Genomic DNA, 25,919 nt, shown 5'->3' on the forward strand with positions numbered 1-25,919 from the left:
AGAACAAAGTCTGCAGAAGTGACATTTAGTGCTAGGATCCACAATTTTCTTTGTCGCCACAGAGATTAGATTTGATTTTAATTAACACTTTTAAGTATTGTCTTGGAGAAACAGAGGACCCCATCATAATTGTCCTGAAGTTCTTCCTGTAAATGGTCACTGGCTATTGTAAAATCATTGTCGTAGGGTTGGTGATTTCAGGAGGATAGGAGGGGGGGGGGATATATAAGCATTCAGCCAGGACTGACCGTGGAGAGCGAGTTCGAAATTATTCGCTCGGTCTGAGAGACCACATCTCTTGAGTTAAGAACTAGAAGATTTTATTGTCTTTTTCGTAGTTAGTCGACGCAGTTTAGAAGTCGACGAATAAATTATTTTAGTTCACAAAATTGCAGAATACAATTAACAATAGAAAGGATCGACGGGAAAAAGCTCTTAAGTCACCAGTGCCGTTTTTTTGAGCTTGTAGGATCCGTAGCTTAATTTCGATAATCGTATTATAGTACCGGGGAGTATTATTCGCTGCAAACGAATAGGAAGTAATTAAATGTTTCCCTGAGACATTTAAGTCTCTTTATTATCTACGATAATGACCGAAGCAGACGAAATGAATTAAAATTTGTGCTGCTGCCGGGACTCGAAACCGGGTCTTCTTGCTCGCTAGCCAGAAATGCTAACAATTGCACCATCACATCACGGTGATTAACATTGGTGCACGAACTACCTAAGCTGAGTGCCCTCCCCAACACGAACTTCAATTCATTTTTCCCTTACATATTGTCACTACTGCCAGGGCTCTCCGATATTGGCAAGAACCCCAGCATTGGACCTAATGGGACGTTCTGTGCCACTGGTGATCTTACAGATATCATAGTTAAATGTTTCCTTGAGACATTTAAGTCTCTTTATTATCTACGATAATGATCGAAGCAGACGAAATGTATTAAAGTTTGTGCTGCGGCCGGGACTCGAACCCGGGCCTTCTTGCTTGCTTGCGAAGGGAAAAGAATCGAAGTTTGTGTTGGGGAGGGCTCTCACCTTAGATAGTTCATGCAGGAATGTTAACGATCATGCTGTGGTGGTGGAATGGTTGGCGTTTCTGCCTACCAAGCAAGAAAGACTCATGTTCGAGTCCCGGCCGCCGCACAAATTTTAATTAATTTCGTCTGCTTCGATCATTATCGTAGATAATAAAGAGACTTAAAAGTCTCAGGGAAAACATTTAATTATGAGACTTGTAAGATCACCAATGGTACAGGACGCCCCCTTACGTCCAATGCTGGGGTGCTTGCCAATATCGGAGAGCCCTGGCAGTAGTGACAATATGTAAGGGAAAATGAATTGAAGTTTGTTTTGGGAAGGGCACTCAGCTTAGGTAGTTCGTGCACCAATGTTAATGATCTTACTGTGGTGGTGCAATGGTGGTAAGCATGAAGACCCGGGTTCGAGTCCCGGCCGCTGCACAAATTTTAATTCATTTCGTCTGCTTCGATCATTATTGTCATAGGAAGTAATTTGGGGTGTCGACAATGCAAGAGTATTTAGGGTCCCCCCCCCCCCCCCCCACGAGGTACCGGTAAGCACCCTCTGCAGCGCACGGAGTCTCCACACGGCGCTACTGGAAAGAGATGCGGCTCCTTTGTAGTCGCGCTACGCCGCTTTGATCTGCCGCGCCGCCGTTTTCGTTTTGCCATTGAGTTTGAATCAGCTGGATGCCTCTCTTACTGAATAAGAAAAGAGATAATTTAAAAGTCATTCCTGGGTGCTACTTCTTCTCGAAGGAAAAGTAGTTAAAGGTTTATTTAAACGGCAGCCGATTTAGCCAACTGTGTGGCGGCTACAGATGTTTAACTTACACGTTTCATCAAGCCAGCTGACCTGCGGGTCTTTTTCTCGGTATTGTTTCTGGTGATGTGAGATTCCCACCACAGAGTCATGCTCATTGACACTGACAATGAAAGTAAATTTCCTCTAATCCTGCACTTGTGTGAAGGCTGTGATTTCTTTCCTCTTGTAATCGTTGTTAATTTAGGCTTCGGTATGTCATCTTTGTTACTGCGTTAATACGGAGACAAAAGTTTTCACATACAGTCTTTGTAGAGCTAGAAGATATATTGAATGCATTTTTGGCATTACTGCTAAGGTGTGCAGAATTTTTGATCGGTCTTTGAAAATATCTCCAGAATTTGCTGAACATTTCATAAATACTTGCTTCGCGTTGCACAATTTTGTTCGTGATCGAGACACATACGGATCTGACGGCACTCTGAGTGCTTGTGGGTTAATGACGTGTCAACATACCCAACACAAGTGTGAAGAATTGTGACTTTCACCAGTCATCTTCTTGTTTGAGTTTCAAATGTGTATTTATTAAAAAGGGTACAAATATTTGAATGGAACAATGCCTATTGACAGTACCACAAAGAAAGTACACTAAATTACAACGCCAGTGGCGTTTGTTGCAGGAGTCTAGTTTAAGTAGTTCACCAGATGTCGTAGCTTGAACAATGTAAACAGCGACAGTCGTATCTTCCCTGTTGTACCAAAAACGAATGTGGATTTCACATGGATACGTATGTGCAGCCCTACACAGATGTTACTAAGTTCAAAATGTTCAAATGTGTGTGAAATCTTATGGGACTTAACTGCTAAGGTCATCAGTCCCTAAGCTTAGACAATACTTAACCTACATTATGCTAAGGACAAACACACACACCCATGCCCGAGGGAGGACTCGAACCTCCGCCGAGACCAGCCGCACAGTCCATGACTGCAGCGGCTTACACCGCTCTGCTAATCCCGCGTGGCTGTTACTAACTCCCCGGAGGCTGTAGTCCACAGAGAAGTTGCAGTATTAGAAAATTGCAGCGAAATGCAGGAAGATCTGCAGCGGATAGGCACTTGGTGCAGCGAGTGGCAACTGACCCTTAACATAGACAAATGTAATGTATTGCGAATACATATACAGAAGGATCCTTTATTGTATGGTTATATGATAGCGGAGCAAACACTGGTAGCAGTTACTTCTGTAAAATATCTGGGAGTATGCGTGCGGAACGATTTGAAGTGGAATGATCATATAAAATTAATTGTTGGTAAGGCGGGTACCAGGTTGAGATTCATTGCGAGAGTCCTTAGAAAATGTTGTCCATCAACAAAGGTGGTGGCTTACAAAACACTCGTTCGACCTATAGTTGAGTATTGCTCATCAGTGTGGGATCCGTACCAGATCGGGTTGACGGAGGAGATAGAGGAGATCCAAAGAAGAGCGGCGCGGTTCGTAACAGGGTCATTTGGTAAGCGTGATAGCGTTACGGAGATGTTTAGCAAACTCAAGTGGCAGACTCTGCAAGAGAGGCGCTCTGCATCGCGGTGTAGCTTGCTCGCCAGGTTTCGAGAGGGTGCGTTTCTGGATGAGGTATCGAATATATTGCTTCCCCCTACTTACACCTCCCGAGAAGATCACGAATGTAAAATTAGAGAGATTAGAGCGCGCACGGAGGCTTTCAGACAGTCGTTCTTCCCGCGAACCATACGCGACTGGAACAGGAAAGGGAGGTAATGACAGTGGCACGTAAAGTGCCCTCCGCCACACACCGTTGGGTGGCTTGCGGAGTATAAATGTAGGCGTCGTGTTGTTAAATAGGACATTGCCTAGGACAAACGGAAGACAAAGGCGGATACAGTACCTCTGTGAGATCTGACACGAAAAGAACCATTGTATCCTCAGAGCCTGTGATCGAAATGACCACCACCAGCGTTAGGTACAAGCTCGCAGTCCGCCATGCAACGATTGCCGCACACCTACCGCTTCAGCGGAAATTGCAGCACAGGCAGCAGTAATACACCGTTTCATACCGTCTGTATTTGTTTGAAGATATTGGCGTGTATTGGGCTATCTTTAGGCGTACACGGTACGCTAACGAATGGCATACTTCCTACATTCACCATAAACCATGAACATGTCCACTTTTTTCGCGTTTTGAAATACCATCTTCCATGCAAGTCGTACTTCGTCCACTATCACACAATAAGTGACAGCGCCGTCGCAATAGAATCGCAGTGTACACACTACACAGTGTAAACAAGCATAACATCGTCGCCTAGTTTCTAGGCAATAGGATGCAACAAACAACTGTCGTTGTTTATAATGTTCACAATACGACAACTCGTTAACTACTTGCACTACCTTCCTGCAACAGACACCACTGACATTCTCATTTACACTACTTCTAGGATTTTATTGTCAATAGGCATTGCCCCATTTAGAAATTTCTAATTGTTGCAAAATACTGCACTTCCGGCAAAGTCTCAAAATCTCTATATTGCATATACGTGCCCTTGCCTACAATTTAATTCTGTGAAACCTCGTATCGACAGCGCCTTCCAAGTCCGAAATATTTGCGTTTCAAGTATGAAGTGACTCACCGAGTATAGGAGACAGCTGTTTCTCAGTACTTATAGAGCTCTTGTTACTACACTGCTGGCCACCGTAAATGCAACACCAAGAAAGACAAGAGATAGCACAACAAAATTTATTTTGTAGATAACATGTTGACCAAGTATCAAATGATTACGTTTACAGACATCTGTGACATGTGGTTCCTGCCAGAATCAGTAGCCAGAGTAGTCGCCATTGTTGGAGATCACCGCTGCCACACGTCTCGGCATTGAGTCAAAGAGACGTTGGATGTGTTCCTGGGGTACAGCAGCCCAAGCAGCTTCCACACGTTGCCGAAGATCATCTGGTGTGGCAGCTGGGGATGTAATCTGGGTCACTCGTTGAGCAACCATGGACCACATGTTTTCTATCGGCGAAAGATCCGGAGAGCGAGCCGGCCAGGGAAGCAATTCAATCTGGTTATTGACGAAGAACCTTTGGACAATGCGTGCCACGTGTGGTCGCGCATTATCCTGTTGAAATATGACTGTGGCCGAGCCCTGAAGGTAAGGAAGGACAACTGGCTCCAGCACCTCGGATATGTAGCGCCGGCTATTTAAAGTACCGGCAATGCGTACTAGAGGCGTGCGAGAGTAATATCCAATACCGCCCCATACCATAATACGAGGTGCAAGACCAGTGTGGTGGTGCATAATGCAGCTGTCCAGCATCCTCTCTCCACGGTGTCTCCACACTCGAATCCGACCATCGCGGTGCTGCAGACAGAAGCGTGCCTCGTCAGTAAAGACAACGTCATTCCATTCTGCCGTCCACATCCGTCTGTCATCACGCCATTGGCGACGGAGACGTCTGTGGTTCTGCGTCAATGGTAGACGAAGCAATGGACGTCTTGCGGACAGACCACTCTGCTGTAAACAGCGTCGAATGGTACGCGCAGACGCTGGATGATGCGTTACAGACGTAATGTGCTGTGCTATGGTTCGGGATGTCACTGAGCAATCCGTCACTGCCATGCGCACAATTTGCCTATCAGCACGTGCAGTGGTGCACCGAGGTGAATGCGATCGACCACGTCGGTCCGTCGTACGCTCCTGCATCCAATGGTCACATATCCGCATTACAGTTGTTTGGTTTCGTCCAACACGACTAGCGATTTCTCTGTATGATAATCCACAATCTCGGTAAGCCACTATCCTTCCTCTGTCGAACTCGGATACTTGATCAAAAGATGTTCGCTGTTGTCTACGAGGCATAACTGATCGTCTTGTGAATCAACCACAAGGTAAACACACGTGCCGAACGTACACTCGTCGAAATCGCCAAGCCTTAAATGGCGCTATGACGTGGCGCCACAGGCGCGCGTGATGTGCGTCTGCGCTGAAATTCTAATCAGTTGCATATCTCATCGCTGCAAACTCATGGCGTAAATTTCACTCGATTCGGATGCTTCCTTCTGGGTGTTGCATTTACGGTGGCCAGCAGTGTAGTAAGAGGTGTATTGTTAAACACAACAGCATGATCAGATTATGCCTTGCTAAAGTAAAGGTTAGCATTTTCTTCCCACGACTCTTTCAGTTTCTTTCTCCAGCAGTTGTTTATCTGCAGTGCGACAGTTAATTATTCACGTAATACGAGGGTTGTCCAGAAAGAAAGTTCCGATCGCTCACGAAATGGAAACCACAGTGAAAACCAGAAACGTTTTATTTGCAACAGCTAGGTACACCTTCCACCTACTTCTCTACATACTCGCCGCTCCAACTTCGAGTGTTTTCATAGTGTTGTATCAACTTTCCAATATCCCCGTCATAGAAAGAAGGAACGTTTGTGCGGAACTGCTTGCCTTTTTACGAGACTGATCGGGACAATCTTTGATTGAATGTCGTCACAGACGATGATACATGGGTTCATCACTTTGAACCGGAAACAAAACGCCAGTCCATGGACCGCAGCCTCACCACTTCTCTTCCGGAGAAAAAGTTACTGGTATACACTACATCTACATCAGCACCTACATCAACACTCCGCAAGCCATCTGACGATGTGTGGCGGAGGGTACTTCTGGTAGCACTAACTCATCCCCCTTTCCTATTCCATTGGCGAGTGGCGTGTGAGAAGCATGATTATATATGAGGACAGTAACTGTTCTCGAAAGAATAGATACCATTGATGACCGTGCACCTTTCTAGAATAAATGATAATTAATTGAAACCCTCAGCTGCCGACAGGTGTTGTTGACATACCTTGATGGGGACAGCTGAAAATGTGTGCCCCGACCGGGACTCAACCCCGGGATCTCCTGCTTACATGGCAGACGCTCTATCCATCTGAGCCACCGAGGAAACAGATGAATAGCGCGACTGCAGGGACTTATCCCTTGCACGCTCCCCGTGAGACTCACATTCCCAACATACGTAATGTTCCTAATAGATACTTTGCCTATCCACTCATTACTCGCGCACACTAAGGTGACGATTCCAGCATGAGTTAGGCACATTACGTGTGTAGATTGTGGACAGTTGGGAATGTGGTTCTCACGGGAAGCGTGCAAGAGATAAGTCGCTGCAGTCGTGCTATTCGTCTGTGTCATCGGTGGCTCAGCTGGATAGAGCGTCTGCCATGTAAGCAGGAGATCCCGGGTTCGAGTCCTGGTCGGGGCACACATTTTCGTCTGTCCCCATCAAGGTCTGTCAACAACAGTTGTCGCCAGCTGAGGGTTTTAATTCATTATCATTTAGAAGCACGATTGTTGGTAAGCCTCTGTATTAGCTCTAATTTCTCGAGTACTCTCGTGCACATTTCGCGAGACGTATGTGGGAGGAAGTGATATATTGTACGGGTCTTCGCGGAAAGTACGGTCTCGAAATTTCAACAGTAAACCTCTCCGTGATGCACAACGCCTCTCTTGTAGCGTCTGCCGCTGTTTTTTTTAAAAAAATCTCTGTAACGCACTGGTGCTGACTAAATGATTCCATAACGAAACACGTCGCTGTTCGTTGGATCTTCTGTATCTCCTGTGTCAGTCCTACATGGTAAGGCCCCAGATTGATGAACAACACTCAAAAACCCTTTCGAACAAGCGCATTGTACGCCATAACTTTATTGAATGAATTGCATTTGTTTAAGATTGTTCCTATGAATCTCAGTCTGGCATCTGCTTTTCCTGCGATTTGTTTAATGTCGCTTCGGACAGATACTCGTAGATATTTTACGGTGGTTGCTGTAACTACCTGAAATAGAGTCCAAACAGTAGTGCACCAGTTTTTGTCTGCCATATTCCACAACACACTCGATCGTTGCCCGGTCCGTAGGCACATCCTGCTGCGGTTCCTCGAACGCTGCGGAGACCGGCTCGATGGAATCCTGCATCTCACGTTTTCTTCTGGCTCCCTGGTTGCCACGGATGGCTATCCTTTTCTGAAGACGCATCGTAGTTGCCGGTGAGGAGTGCAACCACATACTGGCCGACGTCACCCCAGTCCTCGTACCCAGTTGCTTGGATGGCAGGTGACGGCCCACTGCTGTGTTCCCACTCCGGCTGTGATCACTGCGAATGCTCTGTTGGCCGCTCGTCTGCTGCAACTGTTGACCTCAGCTGTCTTCACTGTGTTGATTCATGATATTCCGTCGTGACGACCTGTAGGGTTACGAATGTAATGGCCGAACCAGACTCTTTCATCCGTAGCCATTTCTCGTCGAATGTCCATTCCAAGTCCATGGTTAGTACACGTTTCTGGGGAGTGCTCACTAACTAGTGGATGATCAGATCAAGACTGAGTGACGTATGATTCATCTGAGTTCATTTCAGAGCAATGTCGAGTCATGATTAGAAACTTAATTAACTCTGCAAACCATTGTGCCTCATGTGCTGCTGTCACCAGCAGACGCCTACTGCAGCGGCACCTCCGCAGACAGACCAGCGATGCGGGTTGCCTACTCCGCTGCGAAGTCTGGCCGACCCAAGAGTGTTTACAAGCAAGTACCACAGTTGACAACAAACATGCAGGTACAGCCAACGTCCATCAGAGGGCATCAACCAGCAGCAGATGAAGGGGGCGCGACAATTGACGAACTACTTCCTGCTGGTCACGTGTGTGCAAATAGTCCCAGAAATATACTTCTGCCCGGCCATTCAGCGGACAGTTCCCGACTCGCTGAGTGCAGAGAAGATTGGCCGGTCCAGCGGTGTGCCACCTCGGTCATCCTCTCTTCCGCAACAATTGTGAGACGTCGCTTCCATCGTGTTAGGCTATCCACCAGCTGCTAACAGCCGACTTCGACGTGGAACTCTTGTATGGGTATGGAGTCGAAGGGAACTCTGATTATAGGAATTAGTTGTTATTTGCTAGATCTGCAGGAAGGATACTTACTGTTTTGTTGGTTTTGAAGAGTGTGTTACTGTTGGTGGCTTATTGTAGTTTCCTTAATAAATACACTACTGGCCATAAAAATTGCCAAGCCACGAAGATGACGTGCTACAGACGCGAAGTTTAACCGACAGGAAGAAAATGCTGCGATATACAAATGATTAGCTTTTCTGAGCATTCACACAAGGTTGGCGCCGGTGGCGACACCTACAATGGGCTGACATGAGGAAAGTTTCCAACCGATTTCTCATACACAAACAGCAGTTGACCGGCGTTGCCTGGTGAAACGTTGTTGTGATGCCTCGTGTAAGGAGGAGAAATGCGTACCGTGACGTTTCAGACTTTGATAAGGGTCGGATTGTAGCCTATCGCCAATGCGGTTGAGATTCAATGACTGTTAGCAGAATATGGAATCGGTGGGTTCCAGAGGGTAATGCGGAACGCCGTGCTGGATCCCAACGGCCTCGTATCACTAGCAGTCGAGATGACAGGCATCTTATCCGCACGGCTGTAACGGATCATGCAGCCACGTCTTGACCCCTGAGTCAACAGATGGGGATGTTTGCAAGACAACCAGCATCTGCACGAACAGTTCGACGACGTTTGCAGCAGCACGGACTATCAGGTCGGAGACCATGGCTGCGGTTACCCTTGACGCTGCATGACAGACAGGAGCACCTGCGATGGTGTACTCAACGACGAACCTGGGTGCACGAATGCCAAAACATCATTTTTTCGAATGAATCCAGGTTCTGTTTACAGCATCATGATGGTCGCATCCTTGTTTGCGACATCGCGGTGAACGCACATTGGAAAAGTGTATTTGTCATCGCCATACTGGCGTATCACCCGGCGTGATGGTATGGGGTGCCATTGGTTACATGTCTCGGTCACCTCTTGTTCGCATTGACGGCACTTTGAACAGTGGACGTTACATTTCAGATGTGTTACGACCCAGGCTCTACCTTTCATTCGATCCCTGCGAAACCCTACATTTCAGCAGGACAATGCACGACCTCATATTGCATGTCCTGTACGGGCCTTTCTGGATACAGAAAATGTTCGACTGCTGCCCTGGCCAGCACATTCTCCAGATCTCTCACCAATTGAAAACGTCTGGTCAATGGTGGCCGAGCAACTGGCTTGTCACAATACGTCAGTCACTACTCTTGATGAACTGTGGTATCGTGTTGAAGCTGCATGGGCAGCTGTACCTGTACACGCCATCCAAGCTCTGTTTGAGTCAATGCCCAGGCATATCAAGGCCATTATTATGGCCAGAGGTGGTTGTTCTGGGTACTGATTTGTCAGGATCTATGCACCCAAATTGCGTGAAAATGTAATCACATGTCAGTTGTAGTATAATATATTTGTCCAATGAATATCCGTTTATCATCTGCATTTCTTCTTGGTGTAGCAATTTTAATGGCCAGTAGTGTAAGTTAGCAAAATGAGGTGTTCTTGCTCTGTAGATTTAGCAGTGGCGTCGAGTTTGTTCGAATTCCTGCGTTGCTCCATTGTTCGCTGACGTGGCTGAAGGTTCCCTTGATAAATAAGTTGTCAAAAAGAGTTGTTCTTGCTCGGTAGATTTAGCAACATCTGTGACAGTCATGATCTGGAAAGGGTTTATCCACATCTGATATGTTTGACTGCTGTATTATGTATGGTCGTGCGTAGTGTTTGATAGTGTAACAAGTGAAGCAAGCACTTTCAGCTATAATCTTGTCGCAGATCATTTAGTGAGACTACTTTTCTTGTTGCAGGGCTGGAACGCAGACATGTCGCAACCTCTTCAGTGTCGACAGTGGCTACAGGATGAACGACAACCAGTTAAGTAACTGCATCTTCACCCACCAACTGCCGGCTGTGCATCGAAAAGCTACTGATGCTAATGAGGAATATAGAAGGAACTAACGGATGTAGTATTTTGTCAAAACACTTTTCTGCTAGACAGCAAGGGAGGAAAAGCAACTTCTCTCACAGAGTCAGCACGACTCCAGGAAAGATAGGGATTAGAGCGTGGTCCGAATACACCCTTCAGCTTTATCCAGTGACGTTATATTTCGACTAAACAGCATAGTTTATAAGAGTCACTAAGACAACCACAGGCGACATGTAATAACAGGTAGATTACGCCTTTCAAGGTGGCGGCTACAAGATGGACCATTACCATCGAAAATAGGCATAAGAAACACGCAGAATACGCTCTAAGACATATAAGCAACGCACCACGAAAGAACTATCCGAGTGCGACGTAAATCGTTAGATGTAACGTGCATGTACAGACAAACAAGTGGTTACAATTTCAGAAAAATTGGGTATTTCTTCAAGAGAAAGACCTTCACAAAATGAGCAAGTCAATAATGTGTTGGTCCATCTCTGGCACTTACGAAAGCAGTTATTCGGCCAGGCATTGATTGACAGAGTTGTTGTATGTTTTCCTGAGAGTTATCGTGCCAAATTATTTTCACTTGGCCTGTCGGATAGAAACTCTCGCCGTTTCGGGCGCGCGTTATCTCGCTTAAGTGTAAGTCTAGGATGGCTTGCCATAAAGGACGATAGAAGGGGGCGTAGAATATCGTCGAAGTACCGCCGTGCTCTAAGGGTGCCATGGATGGTAACCAATGCGGTCTTCCTATGAAGAGAAATTGCACTCCAGATCATCAGTCGTGACTGTCCGCCCGTGTGGTGGGTGACACTCAGGTTAGTACCGTACCGCTGTCCGGACTCGTCTAAGGCCTGGAAACGCATTGACTGACGTCTGATGTCAACAACCAACGCCCAGTCTCTCTTCTGACTGCCTTATCCAAAACTGTTGAAAAAGTAATGTATTGTATAGTAGCTTCGCACCTTTGTAAAAATAAAGTTTTAACAAAATGTCAGTTTGGTTTCCAGAAAGGTTTTTCACTCGAAAATGCTATATATTCTTTCACTAATGAAATATTAAATGCTCCGAGTAACCGGAAGTCACCCGTCGGGATTTTTTGTGATCTCTCAAAGGCTCTTGATTGTGTAAATTATGGAATACTTCTAGATGAATTCAAGTACTGTGGTATGAATGGGACAGCGCTCAAATGGTTTAAATCGTACCTAACTGGAAGAGTGCAGAAAGATGAAATACGCAGTTCACACAATATGCAAAAAACTGGTGATTTCTCAAACTGAGGAACAATCAAGAATGGGGTGCCGCAAGGTTCGGTCTTGGGTCCTCTGCTGTTCTTAGTATATATTAATGACATGCCGTTCTATATTCGCGAAGATACAAAGCTCGTACTTTTTGCCGATGATACAAGCATAGCTATCACTCCCAACAGACAAGAATTAACTGGTGAAATTGCAAACGAAGTTTTTCAGAAAATCATTAAGTGGTTCTCTGCAAATGAGCTCTCATTATACTTTTACAAAACACAGTACATACAGTTCCACACAGTAAATGGAATGACACCATTAATAAATGTAGACTTCGATCAGAAATCTGTAGCTAAGGTAGAATATTCAAAATTTCTAGGTGTATGCATTGATGAGGGGTTGAACTGGAAAAAAAAAAACACACTGAAGATCTGCTGAAACGTTTGAGTTGAGCTACTTATGCTATTAGGGTCATTGCAAATTTTGGCGATACACATCTCAGTAAATTAGCTTACCACGCCTATTTTCATTCTGTGCTTTCGTATCGCATGGTATTCTGGGTAACTCATAACTGAGTAAAAGAGTATTCATTGCACAAAAGCGTGTAATCAGAATAATTGCTGGAGCTCATCCAAGATCATCCTGCGGACACTTATTTAAAGAGCTACAGATCTTCACTGTACCCTCACAATATATATATATTCACTTATGAAATTTGTTATTAACAATACGACGAATTCAAAAGTAATAGCAGTGTACATCGCTATAACACTAGGAGAAAGGAAGATCTTCACCACTCATAGTTAAATCTAACTTTGGCTCAGAAGGGGGTAAATTATGCTGCCACAAAAGTCTTTGGTCACTTACCTAAGAGCATCAAAAGTTTGACAGATAGCCATATAGCATTTAAAAGGAAATTAAAAGAATTTCTTAATGGCAACTCCTTCTACTCATTAGATGAATTTTTGCACGTAGTAAGTGGGTAATTTCTCCACCCCCAACCAAAAAAAAGAATTTAAAAATATTAAGTTTCATGTAATATTTGGTGTAATGTAATATCTTGTATAGACACCTTTTATTAACCTGACATGTTCTACATCATTACGAAGTCTCGTATTCATGATCTATGGAACAAGTACTAATCTGATCTAACCTAACTGTCTTCAGGGATGAGCCCGGTTAGAAATGAGCCCCGATAACGCTCGAAGACGTGTCTGGGAGCCCCGAACAGAGTTGGGAAACAAAGCTGGCTGTCGCCTGCCTTACAGCCCTGCAACCAGGAGTGATGATGGCCTGGGTTGCCATTTAGAACGCATTTAGTTGCCATCCACAGCACCCTTACAGCACAGGAGTACGTCTACGATATTCAAAGCGGCCTCTTGTTACCCTTCATGGCAAGCCATCCTGGGCTTACATTTCAGCAAGGTAACGACCGCCTGCACACGGCGAGAGTTTCTAGTGCTTGCCGAACCCTACCTTGGCTAGCAAGATCGCCGAATCTCTCCGCACATGAGACCGTATGTAGCATTATGGGCAGGACCCTCCAACCAGCTCGCCATTTGACGACCTGACGCGCCAGTTGGACAGAATGTGGCGCGATAGCCCTCGGGAGGACATCCAACAACTCTGACCATCAGTGCCAAGCCGAATAACTGCTTGCATAACGACCAGTGGTGGACCAACGCGTTATTGACTTCCTCTGCTTGTGAAGCTCTCGTCTCTTGGATAAATAATCAAGTCTTTCTGAAACTGTGATTATTTGTTTGTCTATACATGTACATCGCATCTACCAACTTCTGTCCCATTCGGGTAATTTCTTCGTGGTGACTCAATCTTTTTGTCTTGGAGTGTGTGTCAATCATGTAATGGAATGAAACTACCTGGACAGCCGCGGGAATTACTGTGTTGTGGGCAGGGACAAACTAAACATGCTACAGTAACACTAACATCATTCCAAGAGAGCTACATAACTGGAACATAAGGCATATGAATATCTCCAGAATGAACCGAACAAAAAAAAAGCACTAAAACACAAAACTGGAATCGAATATTTCACTTGAAGTATATAGCTTAAATGCAAGCAGAAAAACCAGACACACCCCCACAAAACAACCATGTAATTGGAAAGTGATATACACAGATTACTTCAAATTAACCGAACGAAAGTATAGAAAAGCACACAATTGGAATCGAATACTTCGTTTGACCCGTATAGCTCACACGAATGTAGCGATACTAAACCCCACTCTCTAAACGGAATTAACGAGACAAAAAACTGAAAACCCTCTACAAGAAAACTGAAACACTTTCAGATAGTATGCGAAAAAGGAGGATAAATTTCTATGGTCATCTTCTCAAAATGAACTCCAACAGATTAGCTCAACACATTTTTAACTTTTTCCGTAACCGGAAAACGAAACCCAACTGGTTTAAAGAAATTGAGAAAGACCTAGTAGAATTAAAGAGTTCAAAAAATTCACTTATTGATCGAATAGCTAAATTAATTACTAAATATGAGAACATAAGGTTCCAAGACAAATCTACACAAAGCTCCAAACCCTTCATCTCGGAAGAAGAGAGGAAAAGAAGACCAGAAAAAATGAAGAAATACTGGGCCCTAAGAAAAGGACAACGCGCAAAGAAATGATTGATCCAGCGTACCGCAAAGAAGAAGAAAGTGAGCTTTCTTTTCCACAAGAAAACTAAAATCTTACACGAAATGGAAGAAACTCATAAAACAAACTTATGTATCACAGACAACTACGAATTAACTCATCCTGGTCACACACACACACACACACACACACACACACACATACACACACACACAAACCGTACTGCAAACAACAAAATATTCAAACGCAACTCTGAAAGGAAGGAAGAAAAATTGGGTTTAACGTCCCACAACTCCAAAGCAAATGAGAAACACAAACATCCAATCTAAAAAAAACCAACAAATTTCAAACGAAAACTAACAGCTCAAAAACCAAAACAAACTAATAAGCACTAACTGCCAAAGACCCGATACCATTCAACTGAACAGTTACCAAAAAATGCATCACAAAACCAAACATCCACCACATGAGTGAGCCACCGGTGACAATAACACGATCCCTGTATTTTTTTAAAAAGAAAAAAAACAGTTTCAAATATGTCGCGTTTCCACGATGTCACATTCGAAAGAAACGGCCAAATATTGGCAACAACCAAGATGATAAATAAGACAATTACTCGTTTCATCCGCAGCTATTTGAGATATGCTCTTACCATTATATAATCTATCTGAAGTCTGTCAGTATCTCTACGCTTCTTCCATGTATACAACCTTCTATCATGATTCTTGAACCATGTGTTAGCTATGATTAAGTTATGCTCTGTGCAAAATTCTACCAGACACCTTCCTCTATCATTTCTCTCTCCCAATCCATATTCACCTACTATGTTTCCTTCTCTCCCTTTTTCTACTCTCGAATTCCAGTCACCCATGACTATTAAATTTTCATCTCCCTTCACTACCTGAATAATTTCTTTTATCTCGTCATACATTTCATCAATTTCTTCGTCATGTGGAGAGCTAGTTGGTATATAAACTTCGTGTCTATCTTGGCCACAATTATGCGTTCACTATGTTGTTTGTAGTAGCTTACCCGCACTCCTATTTTTTTATTCATTATTAAACCGACTCCTGCATTACCCCTATTTAATTTTGTATTTATAACCCTGTATGCACCTGACCAAATGTCTTGTTCCTCCTGCCAGCGAACTTCACTAATTCCTACTATATCTAACTTTAACCTATCCATTTCCCTTTTTAAATTTTCTAACCTACCTGCCCGATTAAGGGATCTGACATTGCGCGCCCCGATCCGTAGAACGCCAGTTTTCTTCCTCCTGATAACGACGTCCTCGTTAGTAGTGTCCGCCCGGAGATCCGAATGGGGGACTATTTTACCTCCGGAATATTTCACCCAAGAGGACACCATCATCATTTAACCATACAGTAACGGTGCATGCCCTCGGGAAAAATTACGGCTGTAGTTTCCCCTTTGCTTTCGGCCGTTCGCAGTACCAGCACAGCGAGGCCATTTTGGTTAGTGTTACAAGGCCAGATCAGTCAATCATCCAGACTGTTGCACCTGCAACTACTGAAAAGGCTGCTGCCCCTCTTCAGGAACCACACGTTTGTCTGGCCTCTCAACAGATACCCCTCCGTTGTGGTTGCACCTACGGTACGGCTATCTGTATCGCTGAGGCACGCAAGCCTCGCCACCAACGGCAAGGTCCGTGGTTCTTGGAGGGGTACTCCAGAATAACCGAACGAAAATATATAAAAACAGACAATTGGAATCGAATACTTCGTTTGACCTGTATAGCTCACAACAATATAGCGATACTAAACCCCACCCTGCCCCACTCTCCAAATGGAACTAACGAGATAAAAAACTGGAAACTCTCATTTCAGCGAGTTTTTTTTTCCACAAAAAAATTAAAATCTTACACTAAATGGAAGAAACTCATAAAAAATACTTACATACCACAGACAACACACATACACACACACGCACACGCACACACACATGCACACACACACACACACAAACTGTACTGCAAACAACAAAATATTCAAACACGACTCTGAAAGAAAGGATGGAAAATTGGGTTTAACGTCCCACAGCTCCAAAGCAGATGAGAAACACAAACATTCAATGTAAAAAACCAACAAACTGCAAACGAAAACTAATAGCTCAAAAACCAAAACAAATAAATATTCGCTAACTGCCAAAGACCCGATACCATTGAGCTGTACAGCTACTACAAACTGCATCACAACAACAAACATCCACCACAGGAGTGAGCCACCGGTGACAATAACACGATCCCTGAAAAAAAAAATTCAAATATGTCGCTTCTCCACGATGCCACATTCGAAAGAAACGGCCAAATATTTGCAAAAACCAAGATGATAAAAAAGACAACTACTCGTTTCACCCGCAGCCATTTGAGATATGCTCTTAAGTTCGTGCCTAACATTACGCTCGAAAATCGTGCCAGATACGTAAAGAAACAGCCAAGCATAGCCAGCAAACATAATAGTTTATGTAGTTACTAAACTGACCACAGATAACATTTAATAACAGGCTGCTTACATCATTCGCAACGTAAACTCATGACGTCACACAGCTCGTGTCGTTGGGTCAAAGCGAACGGGTGGAATAGGACTGTGCGCTTGACCCAAAACAACTATTGGGGGACACAGCTTACTTTATTCAGAAAAGCGTTCGACGCTGTACTATATCGTCGATTGTATATCTCGGTTGAGGTAGGATCATATGGAGTATCTTTACAGATATACAAATGGTTCGGAGACTTTTTGACTAACGTAATAAAAAAGAGTGTACGTGACACGCAGTTTGCAACAGAAAAGAAAGTACATTGGGTGTATTCGCATGGAAACGTAACTGGACATTCCGTGTTTTCAATACAAATACACGGTTTCTCAGAAAGGATCAGCAGGACTATATAGGACTGTAAGGCTGTTTGCTGAAGATGCTGCCGTCTGTAAGAAAGTATCGTCGTTGAAATATCGTGAGGAAGTACAGAAACGCTTAGGCAAAATTTCCATTAGATGTAATGAATGAGATCTTTCTTTAAAGGGGGATAGATGTACGACAATACTTATAATAAACAGAAAGAGACCCATTATTAGAGCCGGCTGCTGTGGCCGAGCGGTTCTAGGCGCTTCAGTTCGGAACCGCGCTGCTGCTACAGCCGCAGGTTCGAATCCTGCATCGGACATGGATGTGTGTGATGTCCTTAGGTTAGTTAGGTTTAAGGAGTTCTAAGTCTAGGGGACTGATAACCTCAGATGTTAAGTCCCATAGTGCTCAGAGCCATGTGAATCATTTGGACCCATTATAGGAGTGGGGACGAACACTCGAAGCGTGTCGCGTTGCTTAAGTAGAAGTGATGCTAAAATCTATATGAAGTGGAACGAAGTCGTGAAGTCAGCAGCAGGGAAGGCGGATAGGAGACTTGGATTTTTTGGGAGGCTGCTTGGAAAGTTTAGTAGATCTGTCAAGGAAGTCGCTTTCGAGGTGCTTGTAGGACCAGCTGTGAAGTGTCGCTCTATGGCTTGGAGTCCTTTTCAGGTAGGCATTACAACAGACATCAAAATAATTCCGAAATAATGCTGCTAGGATCGTTGTGTTCGGTGACGTCTCCTCTGAACAAACTTTCACCGAGAGAACAGAAAATTCAACTCACAGAATTCAAGTCCCTCTCATTTTAATTTCAATACTGGTTGCACGTGATGGCTGTGCCATGGCAAGGTGCATAGGTAACATATACGAGAGATGTAGATTATGAGTTTTTCTTCTTTCTGGTATGGCATACAAAAGCACGTGCTTTCATTTTTGCCCTAGCAACAATTGTCTTACGTCCGAGTGATTCCTGTTTTGTTTGCAGTAACAGAGCCCAAATGCGAAGTTACTGCACGCTGCCACCGAGTCATATGTACATTGTTCCTTTGAGTGCTCTGCTTGCCTCCACTTATTATTCTGACTCCAGTTCGTATCTGGCCAGTGACACAAATAATATTTAGTATAAAATCTTTGAGTATGTACAACTGCAATCAAGGTAGCGCTTATGACAGTGGTTATGTAAAATCTTGACATTATATGAAATTAATGTGAATTAATGCACTGTATGTATGGTAAATGAACCACGTGTGTAATGTTAAATAACATAATCCAACACATCATTTGCAACCTAGTAGAGATGAATGTTCGAGGGATTGATTATCTGAAGTGGGTGTTAACTGCGGCACACGTTTTGCGTTAATTTAACTCTGCACCTGTAGATAGCGGCACGTTAGGCCGTGCTTGTCTTCGAGGCAGGACCCGGAGTCCAGCAGAGTTTCCTAGAGGCATTTTGAGAACGGAGTTCAAATGGTTGAAATGGCTCTCTAGAACTTAGAACTACTTAAACCTAACTAACCTAAGGACATCACACACATCCATGCCCGAGGCAGGATTCGAACCTGCGACCGTAGCGGTCACGCGGTTCCAGACTGAAGTGCCTAGAACTGCTCGGCCACTCCCACCGGCTGAGAAAGGGGAATCCTTGCTTTTTTCAGTAGGAAGGAGCTGATGGACTTGCCTCCTCCAACTCACGTACTGTGAGTTGTTGAGGAGAGTCACTTCTTCCTCGCTTCATCAGTCTTCTGAGTGGTTTGATGCGGCCGGCGACGAATTCTTCTCTTGCGCCAACCTCTTCATGCCAGAGCAGCACTTGCACCTTACGTCAGATTCATTACGCAGTTAGAATGTACTGATCAGAGTCTGCTAGACTTGCGTTGAAAATGACACCAGCAACAAACACCGGAAACGTTAAACATGGCTGCGAAACAGCAACTGTGCAAATCTGAAGAGGTTGAAAAATCAGCCAACCAGTTGCAAATAAACGTTTATTAGCCCTTGACCTGTGTAAAAATATCTTCTTCAGAAGTAGTGAGCCTTGTTTCATCACATGATGATACATTAGATTAGAAGAAGCCGAGCGGATCTTGTCATTTATTAGATTGACAAAACAAGGATTATTCCAAGCCATGGTATTCCAAAGCACGATTTATATAATCTGGCTGCTATGTAAAGCCATGACTTGGGATAATTCTTGTTTTTTTCAAGTTTATATACGACAGGATCCGCTCGGCTTCTTCTAATCTAATGTACCATCATGTGATGAAACAAGGCTCACTACTTCTGAAGAAGATATTTTTACAAATATCGAAACCCAGGTGAAGGACTAATAAACGTTTATTAGCAACTGTTTGCCTGGTTTTCAACCCTCTTGAAAAAATGGAAACAAATATAGGGTGGTTCTAAAGTCACTATATATTTTGTACTTAAACAAATTTTATTAACCAATATGTAATGGCACTGCAGATTATGTTACAATAGGACATAATTTCAGTACATTTCAATGTGACCACGTTGCATGTCTAGGCACCCCCCCCCCCCCCCCCCAGCGCTCCACTATAGACTGAAAAACCTGCCCAAGCATATCTAGTGTACTCTCAGCAGCTGCGGGTCGAATCCTCTGTGTTAAGTGTCCAGTGCTGCGGATCTTCACCTGGTATACCGTAGACTTGATAAACCCCCATGCAAAGAAGTCCAAGGGTGTCAAGTCAGGAGATTGGGTTGCCCACATCCGTGGAGAGGCACGACCAATCCATCTGCCGGGAAAAGCTTGATGCAGACAATCCCGAACAACGAGGGCAAAATGGGGTGGTGCACTTCTTGTTGAAAAACAACAGTATCCATAATCCCATCAGATATCAACTGGGGCTCCAAAAACTGTTCCAACATATCAGGGTATGTGGTTCCAGTGACGGTTTGTTCTGCGAAGAAGAAGGGCCCGTACACTGTTGACCTCGTTATCCCTGACCACACGTTCACTGTCGCTGTGTCCCGTTGCCAATCCTGCAGCACACTTGGTTGTTCGTCTGTCCAGATCCTTCAGTTGTGTCTGATCACGTGACCACAGGTATGAAATGTAGCTTCATCACTGAACAAGACGTTTTGCATCAAATTATCGTCTTCCACAGCTTGTAGCAGGTCATGACATGTAGCTTGCCTGGCTGCGTAATCCTCCGCTTCAAGCTTATGTGCGACCTGGATACGGTACGCACGTTTGTGCAGCTTGTAACGAAGAACTCTCCATACAGTGGTTTGAGGAATACCGAGCTCCCTACTAAGTCTCGTGGTAGATGCGGAAGGGCTACGTGTGATCGCATTCTGCATACTTTCCACGGTGTCTGGCATTATGGCCGGCCTCCCTGGACATTCTTCATCTGCAAAACTACCAGTACGCTGGAATTTATTGACTAGGGTCTCGATAGCAAGCCTGGTGGGACCTGTTTACCGGAATCGACGGGCAAAGTCTGTCCACACCCGTCCATACGTCATTCCACGAAGACGAGCAGAAACAACAGCGATTCGTTCTTCTTTGGTTAGCATTCTGTCGTAGTACCTGCAAGAAACAAATATTCCGTTGCTATATTACTGAAATGTATACTGACTTACTATATCACTGAAATGTATAGTGACTTTAGAATCACCCTGTATTTGGGAAGTCCTACCATGTGCAACATTTACGACGAGTGGGGAAATGGGGGTAGCCAGTGAGAATGCCCGTGTTTCAGTATAAAAGCGAATTACTGAGTACATCAGGGCTAACTGACTGAAATAAAGTTTCAGCAATTGTTTGAAAATGTGGAGTTCTGTTGGCGGCTCTCCAGTGTACAGCGAGTGACTCGCGGGAGCTCTAAGGTGGAGGCATTGTTTGGTAATGTTACTGGTTTCTGTCTAATGTTAGTGAGCCAAAATTAATCGATAAAGTTATCCTTCAATACAAAGAGCATACACGAATTCTGAAATGCGTTCCCAAGTCCACATTTTTTGTCCAGTTTCGCAGGCTGGTATTGCGACGTAGCGCATGCTTATGTGATCGTTCGGCGGTGTCATCTTTTTAAAGCGTGCTTATTACTGCCGAGAAAGGGGGACGTGTCTGGATTTCATAACAATGACTAAACTACATTTGTTTCTGTAGAAACTTGAAGTGTTTTGATTGTGGTTGGCCCCTTGACCGATATGCCGTGAACTGTTTCCCTCTTCTGTTTTTGTGGAACTTTTTTTTTAAATTTGCAAGGAACCAAATGCACTTGTGGCGTTCCCTCTGAGCGCTGCGCTCTCTGCAATCTACTGAACAGGCTTGAAACATTTCCTGGTGCAATATGGGTTGTTTCAAGGCTAATGTCATATTTTAGCCTCGCCTCATGGTGAAACCAGGCTGAGGACCCTTATGAAGGCCGTTTTGCAGGAGTAGCAATGCCGAGAATTTATCCATTTTCACCACTAAAGGTTTGTCTAATTAACTGGCAATGTACACTACTGGCCATTAAAATTGCTACACCAAGAAGAAATGCAGATGATAAACGGATATTCATTGGACAAATACATTATACTACAACTGACATGTGATTACATTTTCACGCAATTTTGGTGCATAGATCCTGAGAAATCAGTACCCAGAACAACCACCTCTGCCGTAATAACGGCCTTGATACGCCTGGGCATTGAGTCAAACAGAGCTTGGATGGCGTGTACAGGTACAGCTGCCCATGCAGCTTCAACGCGATACCACAGTTCAACAAGAGTAGTGACTGGCGTATTGTGACGAGTCAGTTGCTCGGCCACCATTGACCACACGTTTTCAATTGGTGAGAGATCTGGAGAATGTGCTGGCCAGGGCAGCAGTCGAACATTTTCTGTATCCTGAAAGGCCCGTACAGGACCCGCAACATGCGGCTGTGCATTATCCTGCTGAAATGTAGGGTTTCGCAGGGATCGAATGGAGGGTAGAGCCACGGGTAGTAATACATCTGAAATGTAACGTCCACTGTTCAAAGTGCCGTCAATTCGAACAAGAGGTGACCGAGACGTGTTACGAATGGCACCCCATACCATCACGCCGGGTGATACGCCAGTATGGCGATGACGAATACACGGTTCCAATGTGCGTTCACCGCGATGTCGCGAAACACGGATGCGACCATCAAGATGCTGTAAACAGAACCTGGATTCATCCGAAAAAATGACGTTTTGCCATTAGTGCACCCAGGTTCGTCGTCGAGTACACCATCGCAGGCGCTCCTGTCTGTGATGCAGCGTCAAGGGTAACCGCAGCCACGGTCTCCGAGCTGATAGTCCGTGCTGTTGCAAACGTCGTCGAACTGTTCGTGCAGATAGTTGTTGTCTTGCAAACGTCCCCATCTGTTGACTCAGGGATCGAGACGTGGCTGCACGATCCGTTACAGCCATGCGGATAAGATGCCTGTGACCTTGACTGCGAGTGATACGAGGCCGTTGGGATCCAGCACGGCGTTCCGTATTACCCTCCTGAACCCACCGATTCCATATTCTACTAACAGTCATTGGATCTCGACCAACGCGAGCAGCAATGTCGCCATACGATAAACTGCAATCGCGATATATCAAAGTCGGAAACATGATGGTACGCATTTCTCCTCCTTAGACGAGGCATCGCAACAACGTTTCACCAGGAAACGCCGGCTAACTGCTGTTTGTGTATGAGAAATCGGTGGGAAACTCTCCTCATGTCAGCACGTTGTAGGTGTGATTTGCGAGTGAACTATGCACTACAAAAAATGGTAACTTTAACAGACATTTCTAACTGCAAGCTGGGTACTGCACGGGATAAAGTAGCACAAAAAACGAAATTGTTTGCCGGGAGGTCCCATGAGGAGAAGTTCGGCCGCCGTGTTGCAAGTCCTTTTTAGTTGACGCCACTTCGGTGACTTGCGAGTCAATGATGATGAAGAACACACAACACCCAGTCATCACGAGGCAGAGAAAATCCCTGGCCCCGCCGGGATTCGAACCCGGGACCCCGTGCACGGGAAGGAGAACGCTACCGCAAGAGCGGGAGCTGCGGACAAAGTAACACAAATTACCGTACAAACATTCACAAGGAACAAAACAAGCCCTCTCATGCTCTGAACTTTGATTCGCACTATTAAACTGCTTAGAACTTTGTAACATGTGACGTGAATCACGTTAACACGATACGTTAGAAAATATCGTTCAAAAGTCAATGAAATGGTCGCCTCACAGTAAAAGTATGCTCCACCGTTAATGCAAAATCACAATGTGAGAGAGCGAATACGTTGTCGTCTGTAAGATAGGCAACCCACATCACTGTTGTGCACGCCGTATAATCTCATATCGTGGGCAGTCTTAACCACGCAGTGTGGTGAGAACGTGATCAACCGACATTCCGGTTTATGCTTTGTTCCAAATGCATGCAGTTAAGCTGCTATTAAGTGTTGCTGGTGTCGAGTGGAAAAAAAACTGACACAGTTTTCCAACATAAATGCTTTATTGATTTTATTTCAAATTCATTTACATTTAGGATTCTTGTGATAACCTGTTGTCTAACCGCATGACTACACTGCAGTTCACACGTAACACTTAGGCAGGAACATCGTTTTACAATTCGTCATGTGGAACATCCACCTGGAAGGCGAATAGGGAGTTGGAACATCCGTCTCTGGGGCGAATATAGCTTTTTTCTGACATACGTACAAACATACATACATATACGCACGCATACGCATACAATATACATAAAGTCATTCTTCAATGTGGGGATTTATGTGAACAAGTAAAATGAATAAAGTGTTGATATTAAAAGATTTTAGTTTTTTATTCAATTTCAGAAAGAGAGGCCATCTGTCTCGAACAAAGCTTTTGAGTCTTGTTCAATATTTTAGCTGTACAGAAATAACGAATTGAGTCACTTTGGTAGTCCTGAGGTCAGCTAACAGTGGAATTTGGAACACTTGGTGAATCATGGAAAGTCATACTCCGTGTTTATCGAATCTGGCACATTATCGTCGGAATTAAAGATTGTTCACTTTTTCGGTTGGGTGGTGCTGATCGACTTGTGTAGAAATTGTTGCATTCTGTTCTTACGAAATGTTCTGAACCAGTTCGTTTTCGGATGTTTCTGAGCCTGTGTCGTGTTCTAGCGTTGACATCTAATTAGTGAAAATAATTGTAATACGATTAGCTGCCTATCTTCTCAAGCTAGCAAACCACCAAGAAGCGATGCTGAAAGTGAATGAGCTATAATAAATCGAATCGAAATTGGTGCTGTGTAAAGTACATATCAATGTACAGGATATATTTCGAACGAGTAAAACAGTAGTTCATAAGGAAAGAAAACCACATTAAAAAGAACTGTAACCACACTTGAAAATAAGTAACTTGGTATTTGCGATTTTATGAACAAAATTTTTCATTCCAATTTTCTCCAAGCAAACCCACCAAAACATAAACTAAATTGTAGCGTTGTAAGAAAATGAAACGCCTATAGCCGTCCTGATCTTACGTATTGTGTAGCTACCAGTTTCGGCGCGCCTCTGCGCTATCTTCAGCCGTTAGCTGATGCTGAAAGGGTTATCACGATCTATATATACGCTGCATTAGTGGCCAACATAACTGGTTTAGGCTGACTGCCTGTAACTGGGATGCCAGCACTGCAACCATCAACTGCAGTTGTTGGTTGGAGTGCACTGATGCAGCGTATATATGGATCGTCGTAACACTTTCAGCATCAACTAAGGTCTGAAGAAGCGCCGAAATTGGGAGCCACACAATAAATAAAATCACAAGGATGGCCGTAGGCGTTTCATTTTCTCACAATAGTGAACCGCCTTGGTCCCCAAAACCTCCAGTCAAAAGGATGGACTTACAAAAACTCTAGCATGGTCAGGTAACTGTCTGTAACACTCCACCCGTCACTTATCTGGTTTTGGCGTGTGTTCATCCCAGCTAATTGACTAATAGATTAACAGAGAGTGCAAAACTGCCGGAGTACCGGATAACGCAAAGAAGGTAATAAGGCCCTGTGACTCCTGATTGAACTGCGGTGGCAGTGTTGACATTAATTGATTCAGAATTGATCCTTTTTAATTAAAAAGGGGTGCACATTGATGTTATATTCAGCTATTGAACACCAGATGCAAATGTTGAACATAAAATTAATTAAGAAAGTGACTTGGGATTTCAACTACTTGATTGAAAACAGATGCAGTCGACTAGCACAGATTTATTTTTAACTCACGACCATCAATCATCACATTACAACACTCTCCCAACATGCAGTGGTAATAAAATGCGTTTGTGTGGAGTAAAGCGCGATAAATCAAAAGTAATTCCTATCGACTGACCCAGGCGTAATGCGAAGTGCTAGAAGAATTCTACAATACATGGCCCATGAAACCCTCGTGGAAACTTTGCCGACGTGATACAACAAATTAATCAGTGGCCTAACTCAGGCCAGAGCGGGCGCAATATCACCGAATTCAGCGTGGCGGAGCGGCGTCGTTGTGCGGACGTTGGCCGACCTCGTGGTGCTGCAAGGCTGCGCTCGTCTATTCA

General features: G+C 44.3%; 1 protein-coding gene across 1 annotated transcript in view; it reads left to right on the plus strand.

The window, feature by feature from the left end:
- LOC126473676 (polyglutamylase complex subunit TTLL1-like) overlaps positions 1-25,919 on the plus strand; it is a 235,701-nt gene that overhangs the window by 75,717 nt on the left and 134,065 nt on the right. The window contains exon 3 of the mRNA XM_050100912.1: positions 10,530-10,595. Coding sequence (XP_049956869.1) covers positions 10,530-10,595 — 66 coding nt within the window. The remainder of the gene's footprint in view (positions 1-10,529; positions 10,596-25,919) is intronic.

This window comes from Schistocerca serialis, chromosome 4 (assembly GCF_023864345.2).
Source record: "Schistocerca serialis cubense isolate TAMUIC-IGC-003099 chromosome 4, iqSchSeri2.2, whole genome shotgun sequence".
NCBI lineage: Eukaryota > Metazoa > Arthropoda > Insecta > Orthoptera > Acrididae > Schistocerca > Schistocerca serialis.